This window comes from Ipomoea triloba, chromosome 5, assembly GCF_003576645.1.
Source record: "Ipomoea triloba cultivar NCNSP0323 chromosome 5, ASM357664v1".
Lineage (NCBI taxonomy): Eukaryota > Viridiplantae > Streptophyta > Magnoliopsida > Solanales > Convolvulaceae > Ipomoea > Ipomoea triloba.
Window position 1 is genome coordinate 30,707,151 of NC_044920.1, and position 25,376 is coordinate 30,732,526.

General features: G+C 37.1%; 5 protein-coding genes and 1 non-coding gene across 6 annotated transcripts; 2 read left to right on the forward strand and 4 right to left on the reverse strand.

Moving 5' to 3' along the window:
* Positions 1–3,412: 3,412 nt before the first annotated feature.
* LOC116019501 (alkane hydroxylase MAH1-like) lies at positions 3,413–5,312 on the reverse strand. Its single transcript, XM_031259725.1, has one exon. It carries the CDS (start codon positions 5,194–5,196, stop codon positions 3,700–3,702), a length of 1,497 nt encoding a protein of 498 aa, XP_031115585.1. The 5' UTR covers positions 5,197–5,312; the 3' UTR covers positions 3,413–3,699.
* Positions 5,313–6,586: 1,274 nt separating this feature from the next.
* LOC116020560 (alkane hydroxylase MAH1-like) lies at positions 6,587–7,978 on the reverse strand. Its single transcript, XM_031261028.1, has one exon. It carries the CDS (start codon positions 7,976–7,978, stop codon positions 6,587–6,589), a length of 1,392 nt encoding a protein of 463 aa, XP_031116888.1.
* Positions 7,979–12,822: 4,844 nt separating this feature from the next.
* LOC116020561 (alkane hydroxylase MAH1-like) lies at positions 12,823–13,866 on the reverse strand. The gene has a single exon (XM_031261030.1). The coding sequence runs from the start codon at positions 13,864–13,866 to the stop codon at positions 12,823–12,825; it is 1,044 nt and encodes a 347-aa protein (XP_031116890.1).
* A 1,980-nt stretch (positions 13,867–15,846) lies between these two features.
* TRNAK-CUU lies at positions 15,847–15,919 on the forward strand. Its single transcript has one exon. It is a non-coding gene; the product is annotated as a tRNA-Lys (tRNA).
* A 1,408-nt stretch (positions 15,920–17,327) lies between these two features.
* On the reverse strand, positions 17,328–18,710 carry LOC116020562 (alkane hydroxylase MAH1-like). Its single transcript, XM_031261031.1, has one exon. It carries the CDS (start codon positions 18,708–18,710, stop codon positions 17,328–17,330), a length of 1,383 nt encoding a protein of 460 aa, XP_031116891.1.
* Positions 18,711–20,967: 2,257 nt separating this feature from the next.
* Positions 20,968–21,943, forward strand: LOC116019030 (protein TIC 20-v, chloroplastic). Its single transcript, XM_031259095.1, has one exon. It carries the CDS (start codon positions 21,074–21,076, stop codon positions 21,674–21,676), a length of 603 nt encoding a protein of 200 aa, XP_031114955.1. The 5' UTR covers positions 20,968–21,073; the 3' UTR covers positions 21,677–21,943.
* Positions 21,944–25,376: the final 3,433 nt, after the last annotated feature.

Here is a 25,376-nt window from a genome sequence, read left to right on the forward strand (position 1 = left end):
GGGAAAGGGAGGGGAAACCCCAGGAGATAGGCTCTAAGCTATCTCTCTCACAATACGCTCAGTCCTGACATGGGCCATATCATTAAGGTAGACCTCTTCACACACAATAGGGCAGGTGCCCACTATCCGCTCATCATCCTTTTGAAGAGTACCCAGTGTCGCAAGGGAGTCCGCCACCTTGTTTTGCTCCCTGTAGATCGCCCGAATTGAAACCCTCCATTCTCTGCTAAGCCACCACCTTGCCTCTTCAATGCAGTAGCGAATAGGACCACAGCCAGCTAGACCATCTTGAATCCACTGTACCACATTCTTGGCATCAGATTGTAGTTCCAGGTCACGGATGTTTTTGTGCCATGCCCATCTCAAACTTGCCACAATGGCTTTAGCCTCAATTAGCGACGGGTCCCCATACGGAAGGCCACCAATGATGCCCTCAAGCCATTCGCCCTTCTTGTTGCGTAGAACACCCCCAAAGCTAGCACTGTTTAATCCTGTTTTGACGCTGCCATCAACATTGATCGTGTAACGGTGGTTGGTCGCTGCTTCCCATTTGAGATTCGCCATCCTCCTTGCTCTTGTCGCCTTGCTGCTATCCTGACGGAGGAACGCTCGGTGGACTTCATCTTCCACTTCCTTGATCCAAATCGTCTTCGTCCTAACATCCACCTCTTACTCTGTCATTTCTCCATCTCCAGAGCCACTAAATGATGATGGAAAACAGACGGGACGGGGCCAGTCCCTGCTATCGTCGCTACCACGATCGTCAGTGATGTTCGCCACGATCCAGCTCCTGAAATTAAGCTGGTTCATTGCTCGTCGTCGTTCTCTGTTGGCAAAGACCATCCAGACCTCCACAGCTCTCCCGCATTTTCTAAGAATGTGATCAGCCGACTCCATGGTGCCGGGGCAAATATCGCAGCTATCGTCCGTTGTAAGGCCTCGCCTTCGTCTCTCCGCGTTACCAAGGACCCGATCGTGGAGTGCAGTCCAAAGGAACGTTTTGTCAACACATTTTTAGTTGAGCTTGTCTCATAAGTTTATCTAATACGACTTATCTCTCTTGACGTGGCACTATCTAATTGAATTGTTTAATGTTTGGTGATGTCAACTAATTTATAACACTCAATGAAAATAAATTACGTTATTATAAAAAATATATATATTACGACAAACTTATGAGAGTTAAATAACATTTTCATACCAAGTAATGCCCAAGCCTATATCCATAAGCCCACTTAAGGAAACCCACTATATTCATCAATTAGCCCAAATTCTAACCAACTCTCAACTACCACAATTGTTATACCATGGACCAAGATTCATATTAGATTGTTAAAAATTCTGTACATTTATCAGTTAACACATTTTGTACCTACCGTTAATATTTTGTACATATAAACAGATAACTTGATAATTGCTGACACATAATATGATAACTACAAATACAAAAATCGTTAACTCGCAGATATAGAATGTGTCAACTACATAAACAAAATTTGAAGGTACGTTATTTTTGGATCAAGGTCTACAATGCAAGGTAGACCCTGGTTCATGGTATAATTTGCCCAACCACCATGCCTCAACAGAGTAATAAGTTATACCATCCACCCGGGGTCCACCTTGCAAGGTAGACCCGTGTCCATTTACATACTGAATGTTCACAAAAAGTACATTATTCTAATTTTAGAGCATGTTTTGAGTGCCTCTAATTTCTTTTAAAATGGAGAATTGTTCTCAATTAAGTTTGAAAATTGAAAAATAGCATATTAAACGCGTTTTCCTGTTTTCAAAACTTTTAAAAGTACTAAATAGTTTATAATTATTAGTCTAAAAAAATTAATAAATTTTAAATAATTTTTTTAAAAATAAAGTAAAATAATAAAATACACTAATGCCTAGCCGCCATTTAATTGCTGCCTAGCTAAACGTGCCAAAGACCTTGTGATCAAGCGGCATAGTTGTGGCTCTCTCAAGTGAGAGATCACAGGAGTGGGGGCGTTGGCTCTTTGTGCTCCAGTTGATTGAGAAAGTATGTATGAACATATACTACATTGTAACAGAGTTACTAATATTCAAAAAAAAAAAATTGCTGCCTAAACATCCCCTAATATTCAAAGAGCGCCTATTAATTTTTTCAATCATCACTATATTTTCAATATAATGAATACTAGTTGCCTTTGCCGACACATTGCATTTATTATCCGACTATCAAATTTGTTAACAATGTCAGTCATGTGCTTCTCTCCGGCTGTCAAATTTGTTAACAATGTTAGTCATGTACTTCAATTCTCTTCTAACATTAACCATCCAACGATGTCTACATTGTCATTGTGCATGCTAATCTCCCAACATCAACCTTCAGCTGTGTGACACGTTATCCTATATAGGAATGGCAATAGGGCGGGTGGGTGCGGAGATATATCCCCACCCCGCACTTGTATTCCCAACCCACTCTTGCACCCGCATCTGCACCGATAATGAAATTCTTACTTCATCTCTACTCGCGCGTGAATTTTGCGGGTGCAGGTAATACCCAACTCGCAACTCTAATTATTAATGTTACACTTAATTAAATCTAATAAAATTTTTATACTACAGGTAATTATCGCATGAATTTTTTATAAGTTTGAACATAACTCTAAAATTTAATAAGAGCCAATGATGTTAGTTCTTAATTGAAACTAAAATTGTGTTGGTAGTATAAATTGTATTAAGTGTTTGCACATTATGTTATTTGTGTTGTTCGCTTTTAATTTTCATAAACAAAAAACTAAGATAATGAAATGATATATAATTCAATAAAATCCCTGAGGCACTAACCCATTAAGAAATTTAATTCATTATGCATTTTTAATTATAAAAGATACATAAACTTATATAATAAATGAATGTTAATAATACAAACTTTAAGTGTGGGTGCGGGTGCGGGTGCGGAGCGGGGATACCTCCCCCGTCGCACCCGCCCCCATACCCGCGGGGTATACAAAATTCCCTCCATCCCCGCACCGATTACCAGAATCGTGCGGTTATTTTAAAACAATAAATTGTTACTTTTGAATTTTAGCTTTTTGGAGCAATAAATTGTTACAAAAATCTAATTAATCAACATTGATATTTGTTGTTTAACCAAGCCAAACAACTAATAGTGATCAAACAAATCAAAATTGACTGATAAACTAATTATGTTACCAAATCGGGCCAATAATCACAAACCTAGTATTTAGTGACGAAAATTTTTCGTCGCTATATTCATCGCAAATCCGTCGCTAAATGTCCATTTAACAAAAAAAAAATTAAAATTTGTCACTAAATTATTGTTATTCCGTTGCTAATTTAGCAACCGAATAAATCCGTCCTTATTTTCGCTTTCTAATGTAGTTCGTGGCCTATTCCAATACACACGAAGATGATATTCATAACGGAATACTTTATTAAGCACATAGAAAGCTTTATCATTACATAAAAAAAATTAAAGACGAACAAGACGCATACATTTTATTTAACCTGAGCAAAACTCATTATCAATTCTGCACAAGCATTTATCAATAATGTCAGGGATATAAAATTCTTACAAGGAATACTTATGCTGACTGAGAATCATACGTACATAATCATAAATACTAGTGTTTTTAACACAAGACTTGCACTAAATAATATGATAGTAGAGATCAGAGTAGGGAATGAAAGCCTATAGTTTTATTACTTGCGTTTGCTGAATTTGACCTTCAAACCATGTTTCTTTTCCAGAAGAATTGTATCGCTAATCAGAATTTCTGAATGATGAGGTTCCACAAGCTGAAATTGATAGTTACATATTATGGTAGCTGCAATCATTTTCACCATAGCCAAAGCCATATCCCTGCCTATGCAAGTTCTGGGTCCAGCATTGAAGACTGGATACTTGTAAGAAGGTTGGCGTTTGATTTTGCCATTGGGAGAAATCCATCTCTCGGGCTTGAACTCCATGCAGTCTTCACCCCACACTGTATCCATCCTCCCCATGGAATAAAATGGCATTATTATTTTTGTGTTTGGAGTAACAACGTGGCCGCTGGGGAGAATATCTTTCTCCATCGGGATCTTGTGGTTTAAAGGAACGGAAGGAAATAACCTGAGAGATTCAAAAATGGCGGCGTGGAGGTAGGTTAACTTCTGGCATTCTTCTACCTTAAAAATCCTAATAAGCTTGTTTTGTTTGAGTTGAAGGATGTCGTGGAGGATGTTTGCTTCAACCTGAGGGTTTTGTGCAAGGAGCATAAAGAACCAAGTGAGCGCCGAAGCCGTGGTGTCTCCTCCGGCGATGATCAATGTCACAAAGGTGTCTCTGAGAAACTTCATCGACTTTCCTCTGTGAGTTTCGATGTGTGACGTCAGCATTCCGGAATCGTGTGGTTGCTGGGTTTTGTTGAGCTGTTCCATCCTCTCTTCAAGGATGGGATATAAGAAGTTATCGAAAGCCCGATCAGCTTCAGAAAGATTCTTCTCTCTGTCAATCCCAAAATATTTCTGCAGTTTCCAACACCTTTCGGGGAGTATATGTCTGTAGAGAATAGCGTTCACGGCATCCCTGACAGCCTTTCGGAATGGATGGTCGGCGGTTAGACTGCCGGGATCCTTGTCCAGAAACTGCTGACAGCTTATATCGAAAGCCATTCTCTGGAAAATTTCCTGCAAATCGATGTGGGACCCTTGTAGAGCGTAATGGTCAAGCACAGGAAACAACCCATTCTCCATCTTCTCCGACACGTTCCTCTCCAACGAAGTGCGGAAATTGGCCTGGTTCATCAGCGGCGTGGTGGTCCTCCGGTGAAGCTCCCATAGCTCCGAGTCCACGCTTACCATTCCATCTCCGAGGACGTGAAATATTTTCCGCAAACGAGGACCCTTGGGATAGTTCTCGAAGTTTCTGCAGAGGATGTGATCGACGTTAGCAGGGTCGCAGGTGATAAGCATGTCCGTGTTAGCAAACCATGGACCTTTGATCTCAAATGTCCCACCACTTTCTCGGAGAATATCTGTTCCATATTCGTGGAGGCGGCCGGCGTTCTTTAGGAGCGCCGGCAACATTCCGACGACAGGCCAATTCGTGGGAATTACGCTCCGGCGGCTGCGTTTCTTCCAAATCCACCCCGCCAATACCCAACACAAAACACTACATAACATAGCCAAAACAATTACATCTTTGAAGATTCTCATTGTATATCTGCTGGGTAGGTGATGCAAAATAGAAATAATATTCGATGAATTGAAATAGAAATTGGCTTGTCGATTACTTATAATAGTATATATAAGTTTGAAGACCCATCACAAGAGATGGAACAATATTGTCATTTCGTTTACAACTTTACTTCTCATCAATTGATTGCATTTAGTGGTATGTCAATTATATATATATATTAATTAGTACAATTAGGTAGGAGATAGAGCACTATTGTCATTAAGTTTTGAAACTTGATTTCTCAATGCTAGTACACTTAGATAAGAGATGGAACACTATTGTCATTACGTCTTGAACTTTACTTCTCATCAATTAATTATACATCGCAGTCTGTCAATTATATACTAATATATTGATGGTATGTATATTGTGATTTATATATTGATTATACTAGTATACTTAGCATGTGAAAGCACACTATTGTGATTAACAGTATATAGTGGGTCAATTATTCTAACATATTATTAATTGTTATAAGAAAAAGATCAAGATAAATTAAACGATAAAGCAAGTACTGAGTGTTATATCAAATCAATCTTCATCAAGAATAGTTTGTTTTTAAAATGATAAATGTATTTTAGCTAGTAAAATTATTACTATAATTTTTTTTTGAGTTCGACTAGCTCTATTACATTGTCGTATCTGTACATTATCAAATCCAACAAGCATTATAAATGGAATATTTCACGGGATGTTCCGAGACTTTCTACGTGTCCAATCCGTTGTTCGTGTCCACCCAACTAATCCCCGTTCGTTCCAAAAGTCACAGGAGCTGGCCCCATTACGTGTGGTTGAGCATTTTGTAAGATTGTCCGCAAGGTTTCATTGAAAAACCAATTTGTTTCTATAACTCTTTTTTGAAATCCTTTTCAATAAATTATTACGGAGTACATTTTTATTAAAAAAAATATTATGCATTTCACATTAGAAAATCTCAAAAATAAAACAATAAAAGATCTGCATGATGATAACTTGCTACATCAAATCGGTATTATTTAATGAAATGCAGTATTTGTTGTGCTATAAACTGTCAACATCTAGCTAGTTATAGGACAAATTTTTCGTCCTGAAAAAAACTTCTCCAAAAACCACACTTGTAGTCCTCTGATCTAATATACTATATTGTATTTAAGGATGTTCAATGCTGATTACATTTAGAACTAATACACTTGTAGTTCCTCTGATTATTAGTACAACTAGTACATAGAAAGCCTTCATTACATATAAAATATTAATGACCTACCAGACCAACACACTTTTATTTAACCTGAGCATAACTCATTATCCATACTAATACAGTGCTTTTAACACAAGACTTTCACAAATTAATATGATAGTAGAGGCCTGAGAATTAAGTTGATAGTCTTATTACTTGCGTTTGCTGAATTTGACCTTCAAACCATGTTTTTTTTCCAGAATAATTGAATCGGTAATCAGAACTTGTGGATGATGAGGTTCCACCAGCTGAAACTGATAGTGACATATTACGGTAGCAGCAATCATTTTCACCATTGTGAAAGCCATTTCCCTGCCTATGCAACTTCTCGGTCCAGCATTGAAGACCGGGTACTTGTAAGAAGGCTGGCGTTTGATTCCGCCATCAGGTGAAATCCACCTCTCGGGCTTGAACTCCATGCAGTCTTTACCCCACACTGTATCCATCCTCCCCATGGAATAAAATGACATTATTATTTGGGTGTTTGGAGTAACAACGTGGCCGCTGGGGAGAATATCTTTCTCCATTGGGGTCTTGTGGTTTAAAGGAATGGGAGGAAATAACCTGAGAGATTCACAAAAGGCGGCGTGGAGGTAGGTTAACTTTTGGCATTCTTCTACCTTAAAAATCCTAATAAGCTTGTTTTGTTTGAGTTGAAGGATTTCGTGTAGGATCTTTGCTTCAACCTGAGGGTTTTGTGCAAGGAGGAGAAAGAACCAAGTGAGTGCCGAAGCCGTGGCGTCTCCTCCGGCTATGATCAATGTCAAAAAGGTGTCTCTGAGAAACTTCATTGACTTTCCTCGGTGGGTTTCGATGTGTGACGTCAGCATACCGGAATCGGAACCGGAATTGTGTGGTTGCTGGGTTTTGTTGAGTTGTTCCGTCTTCTCCTCAAGGATGGGATATAAGAAGTTATCGAAAGCCCGATCAGCTTCAGAGAGCTTTTTCTCTCTGTCAATCCCATAATACTTCTGCAGCTTCCAACACCTTTCCGGGATTATATGTCTGTAGAGAATAGCGTTCACGGCATCCCTGATCGCCCCCCGGAATGGATGGTCGCCGGTTGGGTCAACGCAAAGACTGTCGGGATCCTTGTCCAGAAACTGCTGACAGCTTATATCGAAAGCCATTCTCTGGAAAATTTCCTGCAAATCGATGTGGGACCCTTGTAGAGCGTAATGCTCAAGAACAGGAAACAACCCATTCTCCATCTTCTCCGACACGTTCCTCTCCAACCAAGTGCGGAAATTGGCCTGGTTCATGAGCGGCGTAGTGGTCCTCCGGTGAAGCTCCCATAGCTCCGAGTCCACGTTTATCATCGCATCTCCGACGACGTGAAATATTTTCCGGAAATGAGGACCCTTCGGATAATTCTCGAAGTTTCTGCTGAGGATGTGATCGACGTTAGCAGGGTCGCAGGTGACAAGCATGTCCATGTTAGCAAACCATGGACCTTTTATCTCAATTGTCCCACCACTTTCTCGGAGAATCTCTGTTACATATTCGTGGATGCGGCCGGCGTTCTGTAGGAGCGCCGGCAACATTCCGACGACAGGCCAATTCGTGGGAACTACGCTCCGACAACTGTGTTTCTTCCAAATCCACCGCGCCAATACCCAACACAAAACACTACATAACATAGCCACAACAATTAAATCTTTGAAGATTCTCATCATTGTATATCTGCTGGGTAGGTGATGATTGCAATATAGAAATAATACTCGATGAATTGAAATAGAAATTGGCTTGTCGATTCATCACTCATAATATAATATATATATATATATATATATATAAGTTTGAAGACCCATCACAATTCCTATTTTGAATGCATGCAGCTGGTGGGGTAGATAGTGGGGACACTCAATTAATTTATATGTCCTTAAATACTTGTTTATTACTTTTTTTAGTTTTCATTATATTGTCTTCCATCTTCACTATTTGTCTTCTTCTTTTTAGTTGGTAGTGTGTTATTTGTAATTGGGTTAGCGCTGGTAGCATGGATTATAGCGCCATGCAATAAGATTATAATGTAGGAACATATGGATTTTTCTTGTTGTGTATATGACTGGATCTTAGTTATACTATGAACTCTTGATTTTAAAAACGCATGTTGATATTTTGCCGTTGTAGTTTGTTCCCCTACATATCTCATGGAAGTATTGAATAAAATATTAAAATTTATTTTATGAGAAGTATCTCTTGTTCTATTTTCATAACTTGTTTACTTGATAGTAACAACAATAACTTTGAAGGTAGTTCGAATATTGATGTTACAACGTGTCCAGTTTCATCAATAGTTTTCACATCCATTTTGCACATGTTCATTTTCAAGTTCATATTTTTAGAATTAGTATGAATGAGTGTAGTACTTGATTTGTGTGTTTTTTTGTTTTTATTTTTTTAGTGAATTGATATTAACCTTCGAGTTAAATTGGTAATAAACTTTTTCTTTTTTTACATATATATTATTATTAACATAAAAGCATACCAGTTTTTTTAAGTGTTTTGCTCGGGGTTCATTTGGTTCAACCATTATTGTTGAATGAGTTATTGTGGATAAAGAAATTCATAGTTTAAGGAATAAGAATAGATAAAGTATTAAAAATTTGAAAATTTTAAATATGATGTAGTCCAAAGATATTACGAGATACTACAATTGATTGCATTACGTTTAGAACTTTACTTCTCATCAATTGATTGCATTTAGTGGTATGTCAATTATATATAATTAGTACAATTAGGTAGGAGATAGAGCACTATTGTCATTAAGTTTTGAAACTTGACTTCTCAATACTAGTACACTTAGATAAACGATGGAACACTATTGTCATTACGTTTGAAACTTTACTTCTCATCAATTGATAATACATCGCGGTTTGTCAATTATATACTAATATATTGATATATGGTAGATTGTGATTTATTGATAATACTAGTATACTTAGCATGTGAAAGCACACTATTGTGATTTGTGATTAACATATAGTGATTAAAGGAAGAAGTATGTATGAGTGTTATATCAAATCAATCTTCACTAAGAATAGTTTGTTTTTAAAATGATAAATGTATTTTAGCAAGTAAAATGTGGATTTTTATGTGCTAAGTAGGAAAGAATAGAGAGAAGAAGAGGAGAAAAAGAAGAAGAAGAAGAAAAAAAAAAAAGGCTGACAAATATGTCAACCGAAAAAAAAAGAAGATGAAAGACAGTTTTTACGCGCCTAGCTTGGCGCTGCATTGCACGGGCGGGCTAGACTGGGTGAATATTTGTGCAAAACGCGCGCGGTAGCAGTTCATTCTCTCACCATGTAGGACCCATAATTATGATAAAAATTAAGGTATTCGCATGAAGACTCGAAACACTCTCTCCGCCATCTCTCTCCTCCACATATGCTTAAAAATCTACAAAAATCTTTTAAAATTTGTTATTATGAATGCTCTGATACATGACAAGACAGCTTACTTCCTATTTTGTATCTATGATATTATGGACGTATGAAATATCCATGCAGTTGGCTTGGTCACCCTGATTATTTGTGTGCTTCTTTTATTTAAGTAGGATTTATTGTTCTATTATCTCTGCTTATCCTTGATATTTTGTTGATGTATTCCTGTATAAATAGTGGTGCTTTTTTCCATTAATAAAGTGTGAAAGTTATTACTTCTTTGTATATGAAACCTCCACATAAATGTGTTTTTGACAGTTGATAGTTTACCAATAGTTATACTAAGGATCAAGTTCATATTGTAAAGTGGAGCTGTGTCTATTTATAAATTGAATGTTCAAAATTAGAATTGTAAATATTATTTTTTTTTTTTGAAAAAAAAAAAGAATTGTAAATATTTAGTATGTCATAAAGTATATAAATTGTGTATTTTGGACTCAAGTCCACATTACAAGGTAGAACCGGGTCTATAGAATAATTTGCCACAGTTTACACAAACTAGTTATGTGAATACCCACGAAAAGTTATTAAGATGAAGAAAAAACCGAAATCCAATATGTCCAGCCCAGGCCCAATGGACCATAATTAGCAAAGATGGCCCATTAGTATGGGTATCAAAATTTGTTACGGTTATAACAGTTACTCAAATATTGGGCCTAGCCCAAAACATTACAGCTGATATTCAGAAAGCGAAAGAGAATAAAATACAGAGAAGAAAGCGACACGGAGTAGATAATAAAAAAAGCAAGTTTGTACGGCTTAATTTGTCGTTTTCCTCTTCTTCTTGATCGCGTTAGATCGGTTGAGGCTGTAATTCTCCGACTTGGTGTTTTCCGGCGACGTAGTCCAAGATGCCTTCGCCGGAGAGCTCCGGCGGCGGAGGGGAAGTCCGGCCGAACACCACGACCGCAACGAGGAAGAGAGCTGTTGAGAGGAAGAGAGGCCAGAAGTAGTTGAGGATGTCGAGAAAGCTTGGCGCGAGATAGATTAGGGAGAAAACGGCTGAGAATAAGATGTAGACTTTGAAGTGGAGAATCTTTTCTGGGATCTCCATGGACTCAGCTTAATTGTGATGGACAGGACTGTACTGTTTGTTTTGCGATTCTTGGAGAGAGATAAAGAGAGAGCTGAGGGAGATTAATTGGTTTATCTCAGTGCAAACTGCAAAGAGATTATCTCTGCCCCCGTAGTAATTTTTTATTTTGGGAAAAAGGTAAAAAAAATTATTTTAGATACGCAATTGTCCTTCTCGCAGAATTGTCGGCGCGCTACTGAAGTTGATGTCTTTTAGATCTGAATATACATAAATACCATACCCTGGCATGCATGTGCAATTGTACATTCAAACGTAAGATTAGCGTACTTCATCTTCGTCATCACAGACATTTTTAAGACTTTGCAGCTGGACTCAGTTGGTAATTGGTACTATGCACTGTTAATGATCACAAATTTTTTCCTGGATTTGAATGACTATTTTTTTCCTAGTGATTTTACATAATTACATTTGGTCAATAATGTTGTACTTGGCACACGATAAGTGACAAGAAAATAAGGATGACCATTAAAAAATATATTAATTAACTTATGTTGTTTATAATTGACCCGAGCCAATGACCTTGGCAAGAAGTAAGAGGTTATGGGTTTGAGCCCAATGGAGCAGTACTGATTCTTTGTGTTTCAGTAGGTTTTGAAAATAATTGTGAATAAATACTAAATTATAACAAAGTCGGTAGTAAAAAAAAAAAAAAAAAACCCTGAGAAAGAGGATGTGATCGATGGAAATTGGAGGACCACCCCAAATTAAGAAGATGATGGGATTTAAAGCCAACTGATTATGATCTCCGGGCAACTGAGGTCAGTCCTTAAAGGAGTGACGAGGATATGTTTTTCTGTTGCATGGATTCACAAGGATCTATGTTTTGTTGGCAAGCTGTGGTTCAAGCACTTGTTAACTAATACGCTAAGGACACATCTGTGCATTTCTTAGATTTTTCATATCTGATCTCAAAGATATTATAATATATACCATGCATCTCGTATTTACATTATATTGTAAATTATCTTACTTATTAAATTAGTTTTTTAATTTGTAAATAAATATTTCATTGAGTTTAAGTACCTTAGCTTTTATTAATATTCTCATTGAAAATTTAATTTTATGTTGATTTGTTAGTTGCGTCTTATTAATCTTAATTGATTATCCGTCTTAGCCTTTGTCAATCTCTCATTTCAGTCTTCTCTCGAGTTTGAATACCTTTGTTGATATTTTCATTGAAAATTAAATTTTCATAATCATTTGTAAAGCCTTATTCTTGATAATATATCACCGTACCCTTAATTAGCATTTGTTTAAATAACTGTACTATTTGTGAAGCTTTAAGATTCTTAATATACTTTTATACTCCGTATTAATCTTAATAATCTTAACATTAACAAACACCACATACATAAAGGAGTTCTACAAATGTTATACACCTTCACCTTCACCTTGACAATAATCATAATTAATCACATGCATGCAATTCCCTAACAAATTAAATACTATATGCAATCATAATAATAATAATAAATACTTAGCCACTCTCTATCTCTCTCTATTATATATAATAATTTTTATTTGATATGATGTCACATACGTTTGTTGAGCTTGACCTTCAATCCATGCTTCAGTTCAAGAATAAGAGTATCCTTTGGAAAAACAGGAGGATGAAGTTGTTGTAGTTGGCAGTGATAGTGAAATATGATGCTAGCCGCAACTATTTTTGCGACTATGAAAAACATCTCTTTACCTATACATGTTCTGGGTGCAACGTTAAAAATGGGAAACTTATAGGATGGTACGTGCCTGATTCCTCCACTGTCTGAAAGCCACCTCTCAGGCTTGAACTCCATGCAATCTTCACCCCATATTGATTCCATTCTCCCCATTGAATAAAATGATGTCAGGATTCGTGTGTTTGGACTATGTGACCACTGGGAAGAATATCTGTCTCTAAAGCCATCTTGTGGTTCATAGGTATGGGTGGAAATAGCCTAAGAGATTCACAGAAAGCAGCATGGAGGTAGACTAAATTGCAACATTCTTCTACCTTAAAAACATGGTTTTGTTTCTCATATTTTAGTTTGATCTCTTCAAGGATTTTTGCCTCCACCAAAGGGTTTTTGGCAAGGAGCCAAAAGAACCAAGTGAGGGCAGAACTGGTGGAACCTCCTCCGGAAATTGTTAAAGTCATGAAAGTGTCTCTGAGGAATCTTTTGGGTTTTTCTTGGTATGCCTTCAAGAGGGAAGACATCATGGTAAATGTGGAACCTTTGTCGGGAATCTGGTTGTTTTGTCTCTCAGAAAGAATTGGGTATATGAACTTGTCAAAAGTGTCCCCCGCATTAGAAAGATTCTTCTCTCTATCAATCCCAAAAACCCATTTTTGTAACTTCCAACACTTTTCCGGGAGGATATGACGGTAGAAAATAGCGTTGACGGTGTCACTGATCGCCTTCCGGAATGGATGGTCGCCGGAAAGGCTGCCGGGATTCTTATCGAGAAACACTTGGCAACTTATGTCAAAAGTTAACCTTTTGAAGATTTCTTGGAGATCAAAGTAGGCTCCTTGTTGAGCGTAACGATCAAGAACCGGAAACAACCCGAATTCCACCGTTTCCGAGGCGGTTTTCTCCAACAAACTCCGGAATTCGAGGCGATTCATGAGAGCATTGGTGGTTTTCCGGTGAAGCTTCCAGAGCTCAGAATCGGTGTTGAGAATCCCATCGCCAAAAATCTCAAAGATTTTCTGGAAACGGGGACCCTTTGGATAGTTGAGGAAGTTTTTGTTGTGAATGTGATCGATGTTTGCTGGGTCACACGTGACGAGCATGTTCAAGTTGGCAAAGGTGGGCCCTTTCAGCTCAAATGTGCCGCCATTGTATTTGAGAAGCTCCGTCGCGAAATCGTGGAGGCGGTGGGAATTTTTTAGAATCGCCGGAAACATTCCGATGACTGGCCAGTTTGTGGGAACTGAACTTCTGCGGCTTTTCTTCCAAATCTTCCTCAGAATTGCCAAACATAAAATAATACATAGAACACTCCAAGTAAGTATGTTATAATGTTGTTTGAAGATTACCATTTTTGTGTGTTGCTATGATCACTAAGCTTGTATGTATGGGTGATGAAAAGTAGGAATGAAGCTAATTAGTGCATGTGTAATGAACAACTCCTATGCAATATTTATAATGGTGATGGTATGGTGGAGGTAGGTGTATGTAGATATATATAGTATATTTTATATTATATGATGTGTTACAACTATGACCAAACAATTATTGTTAGAATTTTATTTTTTATTTTTTATATTTGCATAGTAGTTAAGTATGACCTACTTAGATATTAGTGATTAGAATGAAACTCTTATCACTATAGTAAAAAATTATAATAATAGTAAATACACCGCTTTAATTATTTCTTTAAACATTCATAGCAGTATTTTGATGATAGGATGAAGGGCCATCAAAATCTTCCAACAATTATCTTTTTACTCTTCCTGCAAATACGGTCTGCTAAACCAATTTTTTTTATCATTCCCCTAAAAGGTTGAATCCTCAATCCCAAAGGCTCCCCACACCTAGCCTGACAGAAAATTATTATTTTTACTCCTCCCAAACGGTTGAATCTCCAACTCAAAGAGCTCCCACTCTCCGACTCGACAAAGCATTTGGGAGGATGTAAATTACGGTGACTTATCAATGGCTCATCACGGTGACTTATCAATGGCTCAGTAGACACTGTACGTTGATCTCTCAGACTATTATTTTTACTCTATCACTAGGCCTGGATGCAAATTTGAGGTTGATCTTTTTTTCTTTTTTCTTTTTTTGTTGTTCAAAAGTATCCATCCAGCAGATAGCCAGAAGACTAATCATCCGTCCCAACGGTCAGCATACTAAGTAGTAAGAACTACCCAAATGATTTGTTCTATTTACATGGGTGGGGCTTGAACTCCCAACATTTGAGGTTGATCTTAAATGTTTATTTAATGACTAAAACATCATTTCTCCTTTCATATTAATTCCTAGTTCTTTCCCATTTATATTTTTTATATGACGTGCCAATGTTGTTGGTTGGGTAGTAACTAGTAGACTTGCCATCATCTATTTAATAAATTGATTCCAACAGTGTCAAGCAGAATTAAATATTTTTTAAATTTAAATTAGCTTTCATTATTTTAAATTTAATTTTCAATTAATAATTTAATAACGTTCTGTTTTTAAATTTTGGTGATAATTTTATATTTTGTCGTTCATTACCAATTTTGTTTCATTTTCGTCCAAAATAGGATTAAAAAAAATGTAAATTTCTGTTATACCAACAACAAAATCATTAAGGTTCAGTTTTGTCAATCATCATATTTGTTCTTGTAGCTAATTAAATTTAAGAATGATATTTAATTTTGCACTCAAATCTTTATAAAAATTAGTAATAACTTATGAATTCTACTAGAAGATAACAATCTTTGAATATATAGTAGACGGATAAGGATGATTATCAATTCATCATTCTATACAATATTATTCTGTCAACTCTCATGTAGAATGTGGGATTCATATGTAAACGTGCAGTAGTTGACTATAAAGGCATATAACTATCATTGTTTAATCTTTGATTTAGAAAAAACAAAATCCTCAAACACTACTATTATTACTTAATCCATACTACAAAGATTGCAACATTTTATTGTAAGGTGTACCCTCCATTAATATTTTTGTTAAAGTTCTTGATCAGATCGAATGTAATCATTGTTTGTAGGTTCACAAGTGATGAGCATGTCCAAGTTAGCCAAACATATTAGGGATCCATAATATGGACAAAATAATACATTGTATATATCTTATATGGACATCGAAAGTTAGGGTGAAATGTGCAGAGAGAGTTGTTGAAGTTATAAGTATAAAAACATGGATTATAATTCTCAATAGCCCGTCTAGCTCAGTTGGTAGAGCGCAAGGCTCTTAACCTTGTGGTCCTGGGTTCGAGCCCCAGGGTGGGCGATTTAATCTTGCAGTGGCCTGCTTAGCATTTGTTATTTTCCCGCTGTAAATGAACTCCTGAAAGGAAAAGATCGATCTCTGCCTTTTGGAGATTGGAACAGTTTTCATGCATGTTAACCGGATTACCAAGTCCATGGCAATTCCTTGAACATCCTTCAAGTTAACTTTCAAATGGCGCAAACATTTAATTCCCATTTTGATTTCGATTCAAGTGCGAACCAAACACACCCGCTAACCAGTGATCATCATCACATACTTAATATGTTAGTATATACTCGACATGTCGACAACTCAAGTGCGAACCAAACACACCCTACTAACCAGTGATCATCATCACATACTTAATATGTTAGTATATACTCAACATGTCGTCGACAACTCAAGTGCGAACCAAACACACCCTACTAACCAGTGATCATCATCACATACTTAATATGTTAGTATATACTCAACATGTCGACACTCTCTATGATGGTGATGTGGATGAGGAGGGAGAGAGTAGCAATTTCTTGAGGTTTGGATGAGTCAACAATGAAACAAGTCATCAAACTATTTTTATTTAAATTTCATGTCAGCATTATATATGAAATGGTTACCTAGAAAATCCGAAGAACTTAATATGTTAGTATATACTCAACATGTCGACACTCTCTATGATGGTGATGTGGATGAGGAGGGAGAGAGTAGCAATTTCTTGAGGTTTGGATGAGTCAACAATGAAACTAGTCATCAAACTATTTTTATTTAAATTTCATGTCAGCATTATATATGAAATGGTTACCTAGAAAATCCGAAGAACTTAATATGTTAGTATATACTCAACATGTCGACACTCTCTATGATGGTGATGTGGATGAGGAGGGAGAGAGTAGCAATTTCTTGAGGTTTGGATGAGTCAACAATGAAACTAGTCATCAAACTATTTTTATTTAAATTTCATGTCAGCATTATATATGAAATGGTTACCTAGAAAATCCGAAGAAAATGCTAAGTGAACGCAATTTAAAAAATAATGTGACCAAGATATTCATAACTGCATATATGACTATTTGACTCTTCTGCCCAGATATTATAACAGAATAATTTATTAGTACAAGTTGTACACACATATATAACATGGGGCAAGAACACACCACATAGCTTTCATTATATATAAAATAGTAAAGACGCACAAGACCCATACACTTTTATTTAACCTGTGCAGAACTCATTATCAATTCTGCACAAGCATTTATCAATGACAAGCAAGGATATAAGATTCTATAAGGCCGAAATACTTATGCTGCATGAGAATCATGCGAACATAATAATCATAAATACTAGAGTACTTTCAACAGCAGATCAGACTTGCACTAATATAATTAATATGATGATAGTGGAGAGCTAAGAATGAAAGTTGATAATCTTATTACTGGCGTTTGCTGAATTTGACCTTCAAACCATGTTTCTTTTCCAGGAGGATTGAATCGGTAATCAGAACTTCTGAATGATAAGGTTCCACCAGTTGAAATTGATAGTGACATATTATGGTAGCTGCAATCATTTTCACCACAGTTAAAGCCATATCTCTGCCTATGCAAGTTCTTGGTCCAGCATTGAAGACTGGATACATGTAAGAAGGTTGGCGTTTAATTCCACCGTTGGGTGAAATCCACCTCTCGGGCTTGAACTCCATGCAATCTTCACCCCACACTGTGTCCATCCTCCCCATGGAATAAAATGGCATTATTATTTTGGTGTTTGGAGTAACAACATGGCCGCTGGGGAGAATATCTTTCTCCATCGGGAACTTGTGGTTCAAAGGAACCGAAGGAAATAACCTGAGAGATTCAAAAATGGCGGCGTGGAGGTAGGTTAACTTTTGGCATTCTTCTACCTTAAAAACCGACTTAACCTTGTCTTGTTTGAGTTGAATGATGTCGTGGAGAATCTTTGCTTCAACCTGAGGGTTTTGTGCAAGGAGGAGAAAGAACCAAGTGAGTCCCGAAGCCGTGGTGTCTCCTCCGGCGATGATTAATGTCAAAAAGGTGTCTCTGAGAAACTTCATCGACTTTCCTCGGTGGGTTTCGATGTGTGACGTCAGCATGCCGGAATCGTGTGGTTGCTGGCCGGTTTTGTTGAGCTGTTCCATCCTCTCCTCAAGGATGGGATATATGAAGTTATCGAAAGTCCGATCAGCTTCAGAAAGCTTCTTCTCTCTGTCAATCCCATAATATTTCTGCAACTTCCAATACCTTTCCGGGAGTATATGTCTGTAGAGAATAGCGTTAACGGTATCCCTGATCGCCTCCCGGAATGGATGGTCGCCGGTTGGGTCAACGCAAAGACTTCCGGGATCCTTGTCAAGAAACTGCTGACAGCTTATATCGAAAGCCATTCTCTGGAAAATTTCCTGCAAATCGATGTGGGACTCTTGTTGAGCGTAATGGTCAAGAACAGGAAACAACCCATTCTCCATCTTCTCCGACACGTTCCTCTCCAACGAAGTGCGGAAGTTGGCGTGGTTCATGAGCGGCGTGGTGGTCCTCCGGTGAAGCTCCCATAGCTCCGAGTCCACGTTTATCATCCCATCTCCGAGGATGTCAAATATTTTCCGGAAACGAGGACCCTTAGGATAGTTCTGGAAGTTTGTGCAGAGGATGTGATTGACGTTAGCAGGGTCGCAGGTGATAAGCATGTCCATGTTACCAAACCATGGACCTTTGATCTCAAATGTCCCACCACTTTGTCGGAGAATCTCTGTTACATATTCGTGGATGCGGCCGGCGTTCTGTAGGAGCGCCGGCAACATTCCCACGAAAGGCCAATTCGTGGGAACTACGCTTTGGCGGCTGCGTTGTTTCTTCCAAATCTGCCGTGCCAATACCCAACACAAAACACTACATAACATAGCCACAACAATTACATCATCATAAGACTCTTTGAAGATTCTCATTATATATCTGCTGGGTAGGTGATGCAACATAGAAATAATATTCGATGAAATTAAGGAACTTGAATTGGCTTGTCAATTCATCACTCGTAATAATATATTTATAGCAACAAAGATGTGGCAGGTCATAATATAATATATATAATAAGTTTGAAGACCCACCACAGTTCCTATTTTGAGTGCATGCAGCATGTGAGGTAAATAAAGGGTTCACTGAATTAACTTACATCTCCTTAAATACTTGTATGTTATATTTTTAAATACCCATTATTTTTTTATAAGGTAGTATATGTTCTTTTTTTTTTCAAACATTTTCAGCACATAGAATTTAAACCCCACCACCCGGGTTCGAAACTATGACAATCCATTTGAAATGGTAACCGAGATGTCATCATACTACATGATAGCAGTTGACACTTGTATACTACTTAATTTGGGTCATCCTCAAGTTAATGAAATTATTCCAATAGAATATAAAAAGTTTGACAATTTAACATCAAATATTTATATCTTGTACTCCCTCCGTCTCATTTTGAAGAAAGAGCTGGTTTAACCAGTGAATACTAAACATGATAGATAAAATGGTCAGAGGAAGTAATAGTTATTATAATTTCCAAGCTAATTACAATATATTACCCAACTTTCATGAGATAACACACAAATTATTTAAATATTTATAAATAAAAAATACATATTTAAAAAAAAAAACAATATATCAAATTATATACACGGTATCTATTTCATAGAACTAACCATTCCAAATGATGGGTCACATGATTATATCGAATCCGGTGATGGTGGAACATTGATTCTTTAGATTGAAAAATTAAAAAAAAAAAAACTATAAATGAGATACTACCTTGTAAAAATGATAAGTGTTTAAAAAAAAATATTTATATTGGCTTAAATTAACCAAAAAGAAAAAGAAAATAAAATAAAATATAACTTTAAAAAGAAAAAACATTATAGTCACCTTCTACATAATTAATGATTTCGGCCTTTCGACAAGAATATAATGTGACATTTATATTCCCCAACAAACCACTACTGAATACATGCATTATAATGAATGAGAGAGGTCCAAAGTCCATATGGTATGTTTATGTATTAATGTATTATTCATCAATACCGGACCGGCAAACGCATGCAAAATTTCTAAGGTATATCAATGCATCCGATTAACATGATTGCAATCTTTTGGATTACTGGAACGATCCTTATATCGTGAACCAGGGTCTACAGTGCACTGTAAACTTTGATTTAATACACAGAATTTGACTTCATAATGTACATAATTTATTTTCATAATGCACAGAATTCATGTTCATAATACACACATAAACACGATATAATAAACATAGATTTTGTTATGTTAAGTGTTTAATTCATGTTCATTATACCGTGTTTATGTGCATGTGCATTATGAACATGAATTCTGTGCTTTATGAAATCAAATTATGTATATGATGGATTTAATTAACCGGGGTGTCCCGAATTATTAAATCCAATAGATAAAGGAATGTTATCAAATGATGATTCGATAGAAAAGATAATAAATGTCGCGGAGACACTTTTATATTAATATTAATATAATGCTGTCAGAAGATTACAAAGTGATTTGTGATGTAATTGAATATGTCCTTATGATAACTGCACATAGCTAATTTATACAAAGGAAATCTCAACTCCCTAGGCTAAACTCGTGGTTGGCCACGTGACTAAGTCGAGGCCCATAGGGTGGGCCATAAGACCAAGTCAAGGCCCATCATTATGGGCCCAGAGACGAACCCTGGGTTTGGGACTCCTCTTCGGCTACTCGAGTTATGCACTTTCGGACCCCGGGTCTCTATTATTATTGGGCCGTTTCCAATATCTCCATCAGTATATATGTTCGTTATATCGTGTTTATATATATGTGTGTTTATAAATATCAATTATGTACATTATAAAGTTAAATTCTGTGTACTGATCCACAATATAAATTGCTTCCTGGGAAATATCAAATTTATGGGCCTTTCAATATTTTATGATTGGGAAATATGAAATTTATGTGGCCCAGCCCAAAATTCAATCGGACCATGATACTCAGCTGAGCTCATCTTTCACTGCGATGACTAGCGTGTGATCGAGCTATCAACAAGTCGAAGCCCCAAAGATCGCATCTTTTTCTCTTCTTTCTCTCAATCTCAAGGTCATCCTTCTGGAATCGATTCACGCACGGGATGGCCATATCCAATCTTTTATCTACTACTATTACACCCCAACTCTTCTCTCACAGTAGTCACAGACCGTTTCTGCTAAGAAAACCCGCCGGAGCTCCGAGACGGATCCAAGTCACGGTTCAATCAAAGGGCAGCAGCACAGCGGATGGGCCTGACCGTTTAATTTCCGCCATTGCTTACTTCTACCCTTTCTTCGACGGCGTTCAGTACGGAAAATACGTCATCACGCAGTTCACGCCGGTCCAAGCTCTGATTCAGCCTCTAGTTCCGGCTATTCGGGTCTTCAAGAGCTTCCCGCTCAATGGGATTCTGGTATTCTTCACGCTTTACTTCGTCGTTGTCAGAAACCCTAATTTCAGTAGGTACGTGAGGTTCAACACCATGCAGGCGATTGTGCTTGATGTGCTCTTGATCTTCCCGGATCTTTTGGAGCGGAGTTTCAGCCCCAAAGATGGGTTGGGGTTGGATTTGATGATGAGCTTCGATAGCACTGTGTTCTTGTTCCTCTTGGTCTGCTTGATCTACGGCTCCTCTTCTTGCTTGTTGGGTCAACTCCCCAGATTGCCCCTTGTTGCAGAGGCTGCGGATAGGCAAGTGCTATGAGCTTTTCCGTAATTTATTTGTGTTCAAGATACTTTCTTGACTGTACACTTGTAGCTTGATTATTGCAAGATAAAATCTTTATATGATTCATAATTTGCCCTGTCAATTGTTGTTTGTTGTTGACATATTCTGAGGCTCTTTTCCTCTGAAATTTGAGCAATTAGGAAGTGTCTGATACTATGGCTTTAGAATTCAATGTAAGTTTAAAGTGTTCAAGTATAGATTCTCGAGTTTTTATACTCTACTTAATTGGATTGTCAATGCTAACTCCTAGCTTTGAAAGATTGAAACTTGGATGAGTAGTTGAAGATATAGGAACTGAGGAGGAACTTTGTGATTTTATTTGAGTAACATATTTGTGTATCTTGGTTAAAGGAATGCTTGATTAGTGTTAAACTTCATGCTTAGAGAGGGGAATACTGTTGAATACCTATCTGCCTTGTCAATTTTGATTCAGAATTATGAGAGTTTGGCTCACACCACCATAAAGTGACAATCTTTGAGCTCATGTTTTACTCTAGCTTTGAAAGATTGAAACTTGGATCAGTAGCTGAAGATATGGGAACTGGGGAGGAACTTTGTGATTTTATTTGAGTGTAACATATTTGTGTATCTTGGTTAAAGGAATGCTTGATTTGTGTTAAACTTCATGCTTAGAGAGGGGAATACTGTTCAATACCTATCTGCCTTGTCAATTTGGGTTCAGAATTATGAGAGTTTGGCTCACACCACCATAAAGTGACAATCTTTGAGCTCGTGTTTTACTCTAGTAATGTCTAAACTCTAAAGTATTCCCTCTGCTAAGAGCACAAGTGTTTAGGGAGGTGCAGGGGTATTATGGATGTGTATCTTACTATCTTTCACATACAAAAGCATTCTTCCTGTTGTGAACAGATGTTATTTGGATCCATTGTGTTTCTCGTGTTTTTGTAAATTACATGAAAGTAAAGAAACATTGTCCATTGCTTTTTGTCGCTAGCTGACAAGTTATTTCTTGTATCATTTCTTTCAAAATTTGGAAAATATTTTCTTTCCTACTCTAGCTGGCGACAATTACTACATCCCCATTCCACATCCTTGTGTTTTCATGTGTGTGTGTGTTGCGTGGGTGCACTTTGTAACAGGACTTTTGGGTACGAGTTTAGTTACTAATTAGCGTTTCCACTGTATAATTGTTCTTTGATTTCCATATTCTAAGAAACCCCGTAGAAGTGAAAAAGGGTAAGTCGGAGTAGGGAGGCTTGAAAGTTCATGTTCATACTTTCCTAAAGAGAAATGTTTCTAGGAAAGGATTAAAGAAGGAAACCTTTGAAGATCAATAAACTGTGCTCATCGATTATACCTTCAACCTGCAGGTCAGGTCTGAGATCTCTAGCACTCGATTGATGTTCTTGTATAGATGTGTTGTTCTGGTTTTCATTATAATGGAAATAGTTTATAAATCTGGATGTGTACATTATGGACTTCATCTTTGCTTTATTGTTGCCTTGTGGTGATATGTGTTGATCAATGTAAAATCATGTTTTGGGTGCAAAAGGCGAATTCTTTGCCCCGGGCTCCCACACCATGGTCTTATAGGAATTGTGGATGAGTTAAATCACGGTGACTTAGCGGTCCTTTAGGTGGGAGGACCATACTTGGTGTCCACAAGAATGTGAAACTCTCACACGGTCGCTTCTAAGATTCTATCATTCATTCTTGGGTGTAATCTGTCACTTGCAAATAACTGAGAGAAACAAGTTTTGGGGTTCATGGCTGGAGGATTAGTCTTCCCTTTATTGTTTGGACCTGGATAATGACACCTAATTACTAGCTTCTTGAACTGGATTGAACTAACATGAGCTGGTTTTCTCCTATATATGAAATTATGAATATATATATTTCCCTTCCCTTTCTTTCTTCGTACTCCATTGGTTTAGAGATTAATTCAGTCAAACTTCAGCTAAGCTTCCTTTTGAGATTCTACTCTCCTAAGGCCATCCTCAATAGTGTGAGGTTTTTTATGAGATTTTGCGGGCGTGACTAGAAAGAGAAAATGACAGTGAAAGAAAAAAAAAAAGAGAAAGATTTACGTTTGGGCGCGAGAGTTGCTGTTCACGCTTCATGAGGCGCATCTCTTCTCTCAAGGTAGACCCCACTTCCACTGCCAAAAACCCCATATTTGCAGGACAACCTCACTTTTCCCTCTTCTCACACTCTCTCCAAAAGTGTGCAAAATACACAAATGGGGAGGGCCTAAAGGCATGGTTACATACATATGACCTTGTGTATTGACTAAGAATATCACCAATAGTTGTAGTTTTTGAGGAGTTTTTGCACGTGTGAGTAGAAAATAGAAGATGAGAGGCGAGGAAAAAAGAAAAAAATATAAATATGGGAAAACCAAAAAAAAATTTTAAAGATTTACGTGACGCGCCTGGCTGCGACGAGAGTTGCGCCTACGCAAGGCAGACTGCCTTGTCTTCTTTCTTGGTGGGGTCCACAAAGTTGAAAAAAAACATTGGTCCTCCCGTAAAGACTAAGGTTCTTCTCTCTCCTCTCTTTCTCTCTTCCACCTCAGTTTGATCTCTTCAAAAACCTATCCAAAATGCATTAATGGAGATGCCCTAACATAACATAAAATAAAAGATAGAAACCTCATCACCTGGACTTGTGCAGTTGCCAAGACCATTGAGGTTTCTTTGTAAAACTATCAATTCTAGAGAATTTGGATGTATTATATTAAGTTATTGTAGTGGATACATTCATAGATTGTATTAAGTATGTTAATTAATTAATTATTACATTAAACAAAACCATATAATTAGACACAAGAGTCTTAACAGCCTGCAATCACGGTTATCAGCCCTTGACTTCTTGGTCAACACGCACACTACTTGAATGCACGTTATTTTCATTCACGTACTTGTCGGCAATCATCTTTGTCAAGAACTTTCTATCCTTTTTTTAAAAGTATATGTACGGCCAAATTTAAAATTTAAAATAATAATAGTAAAAATAATTTTTTTTTGTTCCACACGAAATTTGTATTATCATTAAGTTTTGAGGATAATAAATGTGTTGCTCCAGCCAAACCTCCCACGTGTTTACACAGTAGCCTCTATCCTGCGATAGATAATGCAGTCAGCTATGATAATGGCTAATTATAGTATCCTTAATCGAAACATTTGAAAACAGGTAATTAACAGCTAATAATCTATCGTCTTGTAGCTCAAGCATTTTAGGTGGATGTGAAAAAAAGCGTACAAATTGGCAAATTTTTTTTCAACTCTAATCCACCTGCTACTTAATACAATATATATTAATATAGTATAAGGCCAACACCCCAACAGAACTGTCCAAAATATTTTATAAGTGCTGTTTGGCTGTGGACAGGGGAAAAGGGAATCGTAACCGTCAAAGCAACCTAGTATTAGTATGAGCCAGCCAGCCGCTACCTACGCGGCTCCACCTCATTTGGCTTTTCTTATTCTACTACAATTGCCCTTGCATTACCCGCAAATTACGACGGGAGCCATAGGAATTAGGAAACTGCAAAGTACCATATTTATAAAATTTTGAAATTCAAACTTAAAAGACATTTTACTACTCTTTTTTTAATACTACTAACTCTATTAGAATGCAGTATCTATTCATAACTACTTTCTCAACATATTGAAACACAAGAGTCAGTAGACCCACCACATCTCGTATAAAGGGA